We start from the raw sequence: 10,204 nt of genomic DNA, 5'->3' as shown, positions 1-10,204 counted from the left end.
TTAACTCGGATGTTTTCAATAAATTAATTATGATGTGAAAGATCAGATAACACTGCCGTCTACATAACATACCTAAACAAATATCTCAACTGATCTTGATTTCACTTGTTTGAAATAATTTTCTTGAGCATAAGAAAAACACTCATTTAAGAAGTCCCCATTTACTAGTTGGATTCTATAAATAGTAATCGGTTCCGTATACCGTACTTATTTCACTAATCTTTTTTCTTACTCGTATTTTATTACTTCCTCCGTCTCGATTAAGAGTCACACTTTGACCGGACAAGAGTTTTAAAAAATGTAAAGAAAAATTAGTTGAAAAAGTTAGTGGGATGTGAGACCCATTTTTTATATTGGTTTTATAATAAAATGTGAGTGAATTGAGTTACTGAAATGTGAGACCTACTTATTATTTATGATAAAAATGAAGTGTGACTCTTAGTTGAGTATGGACCGAAATGCAAAAGTGTGACTCTTAATCAGGGACAGAGAGAGTATAAAACTATATAAAAGGAAGACGCCACGCTCTACTATTTTTTTTCACCAACTTTTATTTACATTTCTTAAATTTCGTGTCGAACTCAAATAGAACTTCTAAAGTGAGACAGAGGAAGCATTTTTTAACAATAAAATTAAGTTTTTATTATTATAAAAATCATAAAATGGAAATATGACAATCAATTTCTTAATATTAGAGCATACACAAGAGTTGGGGGAGAGCTGGGTTCGTGCCATTGGCACTGCACGCGACAAGCTTGTCGTTGTGCTCGTGCCAGAACGAGCAAGCTCTTAGCTAAGAGCGCAGCTGTTGGGCAAGAGCACAAGCGCCCAACCCACGTGGCGTGGCGTGGGCTGGGCGTGACGCCCACTCCCCTGAGTGGGTGTTGTTTTTATCCGTTTAATTTATTTTTAAAAATACTTTTTGAAAAAGTTTAGAAAAAATTGCAGGAAAAAAAAATTCCACTTCCCTATTTCTTTCAATTTTTTTTTTGTTTTTCATTTTTTAATCTCCGTTTCATCCTAATTAAATGTCTTCATTCGTCACACAATTTTTCACATCAAACCAAATTATCTCTCAGACATTTTTCTCATTTCAAGTATGTTTAAAGGAAGGGGGTGAGACGGGCCAAACCAAACGACCTCCGATTCTTCCACAACTATTTTATTTGGAATGGTGTACGTTGTTACAACGATCGACACTTCCCGTATGTCGCTGTCCAAATGAGCGACACATCAACAAACAATTGCACTCCTCATGTCTTGTTTGAACATGCAGTTACCGCCACCGCCGCGGGTAGAGTGATTTTTTAACTATGATTTTTAAATTATGTTAATTTTTAATGTGATTTTTAATTTTTAGGATTTAAATTATGTAAGTTTTCAATTTTTAGGGATTTGTAATGTCATTTTCGGGTTTAGTAATTGTAGTTTTAAAATTAAAAAATATAACAATGAGACCATAAATAATGAAGAACATGATCTTGAGAAAGCGTATAGTTGTGGGTGTTGTGTCTTAGAGCATCCACAATGAGGTGAACGATGCATCGTCTGCCACTGCAGATGGTCGCCCTAATCCTCGCCCATAGTCCGCGGACGATGTATAGTCTATGCTATAGTCCACCCACTACAAACACCTGGGCTATAGCCCGGACTATGATTTTCTATTTTTTTTATTTTTTAATCTTATTTTTCACTCTATAAATACACCATATTTTATCTTCATTTCTCACGCCTTCCAATCTCTTCCCCAATTCACTTCTCATCAGAGAAATTTGATCGTGTAACCGTTGAAATTGTAGTTTTTTCAGTATTTCGCGTGGTACCTTTTCAGCTTTTTAATAAAACAAAGATTTTCATAGTGTGGTCTTAAATTTATGTATATTTCATTATTTTATTATATTCAAAAATTAAAAAAATAAAAATAAATATAAATTTTTTGTTAAAAAGATAGGACGGGTTATAGTCCGCTTCACTACGAGGGGAAGAGGTAGGACTGGCGGACTATAATTTGACCCATTGTGATTGTTCTTAGTGAAGATCAAAGAATAAAATATATATAATATTAGACTATATCCATAAATAGTGAAGAGCATAATCTGCTGTCTCCACGGAGAGAACAATTATACATGCTCTTAGAATCATTATATATATAAAATCAATTAAGTAATATTAAATATGCATTTAAGTAGATGGAGTGTGACATTTCTCTAGACTTAAATGGCATATAAGTTTAAAAAACTTTTAATCAAACAACGTAGGACAGAGTTTTTATTTAAAATAAAAAATATTTAATGGTTTAATAAACTTTTTTCCTCTTTAATCACACAATGTATGAAAAAAGTTCATTTTACAAATTCGAGCAATATACTCATGTTAAAAAAAATATATCAAAAATATACCACTATTAAATGTATTTATTCTATTAATATTTTATTTTATTTTGTGGTTCTGTTTGAAATTGAATAGTTTTCGTGAGTTGGATGTGCTGAATAGGTGCCACGTGGCGACTGAGTATTGCATATTAATGGAGGCTCTTGTGCACGTGATCTGCACTCAGATTGTGTCAGTGTCGCCCTAACCTACCTATGCATGCCTTTTCTCTATTTCCACTTTCATCCCTACTTCTAATATTCTTTTTTGTTTTCTTTTTCAAATATTACTAATACTCTCCCATTTCCATGTTTATTTTGGTATCGAGAATTCGAGATAGAAAAGTGGAGCAAGACATTTAAGGATGATCTATTGCTAACAAATAATGTTACCTAGATTATATTTTTAATTAAGTAAATTAATAAATAAAATTAGAGAGTATTAATGTCAATTTTTTCTTATTAAAATCATCTTAAAACTTCAAATTTACGTAACTCTCTCGATTTAAATTATTTTTTTCGTAAAAAATATATCAAATTAAAGATAATTTATAAGGATTCCAACGAGATGTCAATTGTATAAGGATTCCAACGAGATCTCAATTGCATATGTTCCAACGACGTTCGAATGATGAAATTTGATATTTTTTATTTTAGTTTTCGTAAATGTTGATAACCAGATTTTTATCAACAAATATATCAAAAAATCTCAAATAAAACCATGTAAAAATCTCAATAAATATGTGTTGATATTCTTATGTCATATTGTTGATATTTGTAATATACTATTTTGATATAAAAAAACATTCACAAAAATTATCATATGATAGCATAATGACGGTATTACCCTTTTATTGATATTTTGTCTACTATTTATTGAGATTCGTAAGATTTAATCTCATCCACTCATTTTAAAATCTAAGGACGGAGATTTGATCTTGATTTTGGATTATGGTACTATAAGCATTAGAATATGACCCAAATATTTAGTACAGTATGTTAAATGAAAGAAAAATAAAGTATGGGAAAAATAAAGTTAATGAGTTGAAATAAAATAAAATAAAATAAAGAATTAAACAGAAAAATGATACTAGTATTTTTTTTTCTGAAAATATAAATAACTCAATTATATTAGAATGTTCCAAAATAAAAAAATATTGTTAGACGTTTATATTTTTTAGATTATTCTGAGAAAAAGATCGTGCTTAAGTATATTGTAAGAACTTTTTCACGTCTCAATTAGAGGCAAGTGGAAATTATTAATCGTAAATTCGTAACTGTGATTCTCATGTATCTGCACAAAGGATTAAAAATCACTAATATTAGAAGGAAATCCAAATGAGTGAATTACATAAATGGTACTTGATCTTTCACTTTCGCACGTAAATAGTACCTGGTCTTTATTTTATATCGTTTTTAGTACCTATAAATCACATTTTTGGTACCTGATGCAATTTTCTTCCCAAATTGCCCTTTAAACAAATATATGTTTCCATTTATGCCATAAAGGGTATTTTGGGCAAACATAAAATTAGTACCAAAAGTGATATTATAATATCTTCTCTCATTCTCCTAATTCTTTATACTATTATTATTAATCAATATTAATATTAATATTCATTGTTAATATTATACTTAAATATAATTATAGTTATAATTAATTATATCTAATTATTATTGTTATAATACTAAAAATTGATAGTAATTAATAAATAATTGTAGTATAATTATGTAAATTATGAATCACATGATATTATGTAATAATAATTATTATTATTTTACATTAAATTAATAACTAATCAATATAGATTATTATTGTTATAATACTAAAAAATTATAGTAATTAATAAATAATTATAGTATAATTATATAAATTATGAATCACATAATATTATGTAATAATAATAATTATTATTTTACATTAAATTAGTAACTACTCAATATAACATTAATAAAAATTTAACATTGTGAATTGTATTCATAATGATATAAAAAGTTGAATATTTTTAGTTAGGTGTTTCAACCTTAAAATGAGTATAAAATAATTTAATAAAAAATATTCAATTTATTTAATTACTTTAAATAATTAATTTAATTAAGTATTTTATTTTTTGTTTATATTACGAATGCAATTAGATGTATGTATAAACCACTAAAAAGAAAGAAGAAAAAAGAAGGAAGAAGAAACATAAACTAAGGAGAAAAAAGATAAAAGAAAGGAAGATAAAATACTAAAAAGAAAGAAGAAAATGAAGAAAAAAGAAAGAAGAAGAAACTAAAGAAGAAAAAGAGAAATAAGAAAGGAAGAAAAAATAATCACATATTTGGTACTTTTTAATGAAAATTTTCAAAAATATCCTCCATGAAAAAAATCACATATTTGGTACTTAGGATATTTTTATCACTGGGTACCAAAAACGATATAAAATAAAGATCAAGTATCATTTATATGCGAAAGTGAAAGATCAGGTACCATTTATGTAGTTCACTCGATCCAAATTGATAGACCTATATTTATATGTACATCAGTACATGTTTTCAAAATTCTATATTTGGTTGGTTCTTTTGTCAAGGAAAGGTAACAAAAAAATCTGAAAAAGAAAGTTGTCATTGTTTAAGATTCTGATTTTCTAACTCCTTTTACTAGAATGGGAAAAGTTTTTACTACTGGATTTTAATTTGTTAGTATATGGAGTAGTATTTTTTTTCAATTTTTCAGTGGGTTAACGAAACCATGTTCACCCATAATGATATGGTTAAAGATTAAAACAAGGTATTTTTTGATACCTTTGGTCTTAAAGTAGTAATCCTCCATTCTAAAAAAAACGACCTATTTCTTGTGCGGTACGGAAATTTATGCAATTTTATTTTATGTTTGAAGTGAAGTAAAATAAGAGAGATGGAATAAAATAGAGAAAAAATATTTTTACTTTTAGTAATGAGTCATTTTGATTGAGACAAATCAAAAAGAAAAGTGAGTCATCTTCAAATGGATGGAGGGAGTATATCACAAGGTGTTTATCTAAAAAATCAAATAAATGCGAATAAAAGTACGCAGGTGAATTAATTTGTTTGGCATGTATGTTGATGTCCATTTAATTAGATGATTGAGTCGTATACTATTGTTTGGCTGAATAGATTAGGACCAATACTTAATCTCTAACAATATAACATAAAATTAGTCTTGATTTATGACTCTAGTCTTCGCATGTGACAATATTAATCTCAGTGATCAACACAATTAAATTTTGAGAAAGTTTAATCTTTAACAACCAAACAACCCCCAAGTCTAGTACGAAATAAAACGTAATTTGTCATTTATATAGTTCTAGCCGTCCTTTAAAAGCCCTTATTCTATTTGGGTATTCTATACTCAAAACGACACATTATTTTTATCGAGATATTTCATCCGAAATAACACATTTCAAAAATGGAATCATCACTCTCTGTTTGATTTAATATCCAATATAAGAGAATGCTACATATCACGAATTGCATCCAAGCATAAAAATGAATTGAACTAATAATACTAACAGAAGCAAACGCAGTCTTTAAATAGCACACATAATCAAGTTCGATAAGAAATGCACTTTACAAACTAATAGTAGTATTTGATAAGTAAATACACAAAACAGCATCCACACTCTACACCACACAATAAGTAGAGTATCACATTACAAGCTTCACAACAAATTTTGTAGCAATGCAATATAACAACCAGACATAGCACCTGCCAACGATCCGCTATCCAAAAACCAACAATAGATATACGACTTACCGCACCTTGGCAAGAAGCCTACAGCGAGTTACAATGTCACCACACACTGCTGGACTGGAACGGATCATTTCATGTCGAGTATTATTTCTTGCTTTGATTTTTTTGGACAGCTCTTGGAGCTGCACGTAAGTTCGCCAATGTCATGTTTAATATCAACAGCGTGATCAGCGAAACCGGGTAGTAAATATTTTACTATGAAATGCAGGAGTTACAGTAACATGTCTCTACTTATGCAATTGCATCACTCAATTCTTCCAGAGATTAGGCTTTCTAGATACTTAGGAAAAATTACTATGATAGCTAAGAAACAAACAATGTTGAATCGAATAATAAGTATGGAGTCCCAAGAAACAACCCCGTGTCTGAATCCTAATGTAACTCTTAGATGATCACACTATTTGTGATATCAAGCATGATGTGTCCTATGAAGACAAACATAACAATCTTCGACGATCAAACCATATGACACACTAAGACAATCCTAAAAGTGAATTTCTCAGAACAGTTTCTGAAAGCCAATTTAGACTTACCAGATATTTTAATCAAATATAACGTTCCATGGATTTAGAGCTAAAGAATGAAAAATTAACCTGTCTACGACAGTAACGAATATTTTTTAGAATTTGATCATGAGGGTCCCTCCACCAATCGACTTTCATATTTATACATGAAAGCCACTAAGTGGCAGGAATATCTAGATTTACGACATGATTTTCTCGTTGATGATTAATCAATTGATCTTGTATACATTCGTGAATATGAGAAAAGTTGAACAGCGCAAGATTCTATCAAAACTATGAACAAAAGATAAACTTACCTAGCCCAATTGCATCCGAACTCTTCATGATCCTCAGCCTCTTACACGTGTCAATAAACATCCTATAAGCAAAGCAGAGTGATGCCACATTACACAAATTACTATAGAGTCTTAAGGTTCAAACAATTTTCATGTTTCAAAACAACTTAAATGTAAAAATAACCAGAACACTATCCTAGGCCTTGACAATTGAACAACCAGAATCATATTTTAGACTTCACCAATCGAATATCCAGAACAGTATATCCATGGCCTGACTCCATTCACTACCTTGCAGTAACACATGACACAAAGTACAGGCAGTTCTTAGTACCAATCGAGGCTGCAGCTAATATCCAAGAAGACCAACTATAATTGGTTGTACATTAAATATGGAGTATTGCAGCTCATAAAACCTTATGTTCAAGCAAGGCAAAATAGTTATCAGGGATTCTAGTATTATGAGGTGATATTAGATTATATATCAAGCATAAAACTTCACTTTTTATGACGCATAATGATAATGAGTAGAAGCTGTAACTCCATCATAGGGCAAACTTCACAATTTCTTTCTAAAGCATTTACCATCTACAACCATATATCTTAGGAAATCAATTTAGAGGTGCATTAGGTCTTGAAATAATGTGCAGAACTACCAAATTAGACTCATCAACATATGGTATCATGTAAACTGGCAGATGAAAGCCAATTAAAACAACTAGAAAACAGGTGGTTGGATCTTACTCCCAAGGAACATCGCCAACAAGCATCCAGTCGCCATCTTTATCCTCGTAAGTTAGAACATATTCAGATCCATTTAGCAAGTCCTTCAATTTGCTCTCACTCATCATCTCACCCCCAGAAACTCCATGGGAACCATACTGGCCTGTATCATACAATGACAGTGACTTTTCCTTCTAGAAAGAACTTAAATAGCGGTATTAACTATTAAAGAATCGACCCATACAGCAACATAACTCACCTATCGTAAAGCAGCTGAACATTTTCTCAAGAGCAGATGAGAGTCCCTGGTAGGCAGAGTAAGTTCTGAGATCGACCTTCCTTAGGTATGGGGCACCATCCATGCTCACTTTCACAAAGGATGCACCATTTGATGCCTTACCATCTACCTCTTCATTGTTCTTTGAGGTCGATGCCAGAGTATTTTTTCTGAACTGTCTGACAGGTGGCCAACCAACAACTTGTGCCCTGGCAGACGAGTATGAGATCAAGAAATGTAATCACAAATTTTATATCTCAAAGACAAAGTATACAGTACTTTTCCTACCATCTATTAAGACTTACTTGGGAGCAGGGGCACTAGCATAGTTATTATTTGCAGCAGTAAAATGACCCGGGCGGCTCTCAGTAGGAGCACGAGGCATCTCTAGCGCAGCACCTTGGTATATCGCGTCTTTCACCTTAGTTGGTTGTGCTGGAGAGACGTCTTTTGAAGCTTTGACATTGGGGTTCAAGGAAGGCATAGGAGAGAGTACAGCATCAACTTCCGAAGCGGAGAGGTGCTTCCCCTACATGACAGGTTCAGGATTTACAATACAAATCAGGGAATAGAATAGGAATTGATAAATTACACTTCCCCAATCACCTCTGAGGTTCCATTCATGGCATCAGAAAACCCTCTTTTGTTTCCTGTAACAAGTGATTTCAAGGGATGAAGAGGAAACAACAGCTTCTCATCGATTGCAGCAGAACTCACGGGACAATGCTCTGAACCCCTCCCCAGAGACAGGGATCCCGGGGGCCCAAGCCTTAGTTCTGTGGCCTTTAAGTTGAGACCACTCGGACTGTATTCTGACGTGTTGGATAATGGCGAGCTATCAACGGATGAACAGTCAGATAACCCCATGTAGTTACGCTCTTTGAGTTCTGATCCATTTTGGCAGACACTTTCTAAGGAGGAGGAAGAATCCAGCAAGGTAATGTTGCTTTGGTACTCGTCCCCACCAACACCGAGCAGAGGCGCAGACATCAAGATTTATGCAGTAGTCTAGTTATAAACTCAGTAAAACTACAAATAATATAAGATCACATCAGATTTATTCCCTTCTCGATGAAAACAGAAAACTCACACAGCTCAGACTTAAATGCAACAAGTTATTATGATCCGGAATTTCATTAATTCAAACCAAAACTAACACTGCATTAGACAACAACAAAGTATCAAAATCCCAAAATCCTACTCTGGCATAGCATAACCATGAATGTGCTTAAAATGATCGTCGTTTCGCAGTCTCTCCTAGAGTACGACAATGTATTCAATCTACCAAACCATCGCCATGAAAGCTTTTAGCTCCAGAACCATGCCAACACCTTCATATACTAACACAGATGAAACAGAAAACCGAGCACTTTCAATGGTTAATTATTGCTGTATTTTTGTTGAAAATTAAATGCATTAATTAAATCTAACAGCTCACTCCCTTAAAGGAAATCATCAAAACAAAGACGCCACAGCAGATTTTGACCAAATGAAACCAAAACCTACTACTTCAGAGAAAATGCACAAATTAAAACATGTGAAAAATGTTGACAACTATATTCCATAGAAATGCAATGAAACAAAAACAAAAAAAAAAAAACACAACAGCGAGACGAAATTGAAGAAGCTAGCATATTAACAACACGCTAAAACACAAAAGGCAGGAAATTTCTGTCGAGAAATAGTGGAATAGAAACATAGGTAGCAAAATATAAACCCCAAAATGAAGCAGCTGATACATAGTAAGGAAGAAATTTACCAGTAAATTAGCAGCAGAGCAGCTCAAAGGAGAGATTCGTACAACGGAGAGAAGAACTATGGACCTTCCATGTGTGACAGAGATAGTAGAGTTGATTTTGGTGTGGGGATAGAGTTATACTCCACATATGAGAGAGAGAGAGAGAGGAGTAATAAAAATGGAGAAATTATACTTTTAATTTTCCCTATGCCGAGAAGACAAACTTAAAAGATAATCCAATTTAGGGCTATCATTTGTTTGTTGATTATATCATGTTTTCAGTTTCTTGCTATTTTCAGTGTTCGTATAATTCCGGTGGATTAGGATAACCGATAACGTGGGAATGTGTATTGTCCCGACTACTTTAATTTTTAATAGTAATTTCGCATAGAATGTTTATCTTTGTTTATACGATTTCTTTTTTATTTACTCTGAATTGCTTTATACCGTATTATTAGCCAGACCTTCTAATGTTTATTTTACTATTTATATTATTATTATTATTATTATTATTATTATTATT

The 10,204-nt window shown here is 31.9% G+C and overlaps 1 protein-coding gene across 1 annotated transcript; it reads right to left on the bottom strand.

Moving 5' to 3' along the window:
• Window positions 1-5,899: 5,899 nt before the first annotated feature.
• LOC125221619 (auxin-responsive protein IAA8-like) lies at window positions 5,900-9,921 on the bottom strand. The gene is made up of 7 exons (XM_048123782.2): window positions 9,703-9,921; window positions 8,550-8,972; window positions 8,249-8,472; window positions 7,926-8,152; window positions 7,688-7,829; window positions 6,965-7,026; window positions 5,900-6,266 (listed from the first exon to the last, which is right to left on the bottom strand). Exons 2-7 carry the CDS (start codon window positions 8,931-8,933, stop codon window positions 6,229-6,231), a joined length of 1,077 nt encoding a protein of 358 aa, XP_047979739.1. The 5' UTR covers window positions 8,934-8,972; window positions 9,703-9,921; the 3' UTR covers window positions 5,900-6,228.
• Between the last annotated feature and the right edge of the window lie 283 nt (window positions 9,922-10,204).

Source organism: Salvia hispanica, chromosome 1 (assembly GCF_029641045.1).
Source record: "Salvia hispanica isolate PSC_SH4W2 chromosome 1, Shi_PSC_v1, whole genome shotgun sequence".
In the NCBI taxonomy this organism is placed as follows: Eukaryota; Viridiplantae; Streptophyta; class Magnoliopsida; order Lamiales; family Lamiaceae; genus Salvia; species Salvia hispanica.
Note: the sequence above shows the minus strand (reverse complement) of the source record. Positions and strands in the feature narration are given on the sequence as shown.

What these genes read in the sequence shown, in the direction of transcription:
- LOC125221619 (XM_048123782.2), bottom strand. Translation starts at nt 8,933, where the DNA reads ATGTCTGCGCCTCTGCTCGGTGTTGGTGGGGACGAGTACCAAAGCAAC. An exon ending in GCTAGTGCCCCTGCTCCCAA is followed by an intron (nt 8,153 to 8,248) that starts GTAAGTCTTAAT and finishes CTCGTCTGCCAG; the next exon opens with GGCACAAGTTGTTGGTTGGC. An exon ending in TTCGGATGCAATTGGGCTAG is followed by an intron (nt 6,267 to 6,964) that starts GTAAGTTTATCT and finishes ACTTACGTGCAG; the next exon opens with CTCCAAGAGCTGTCCAAAAA.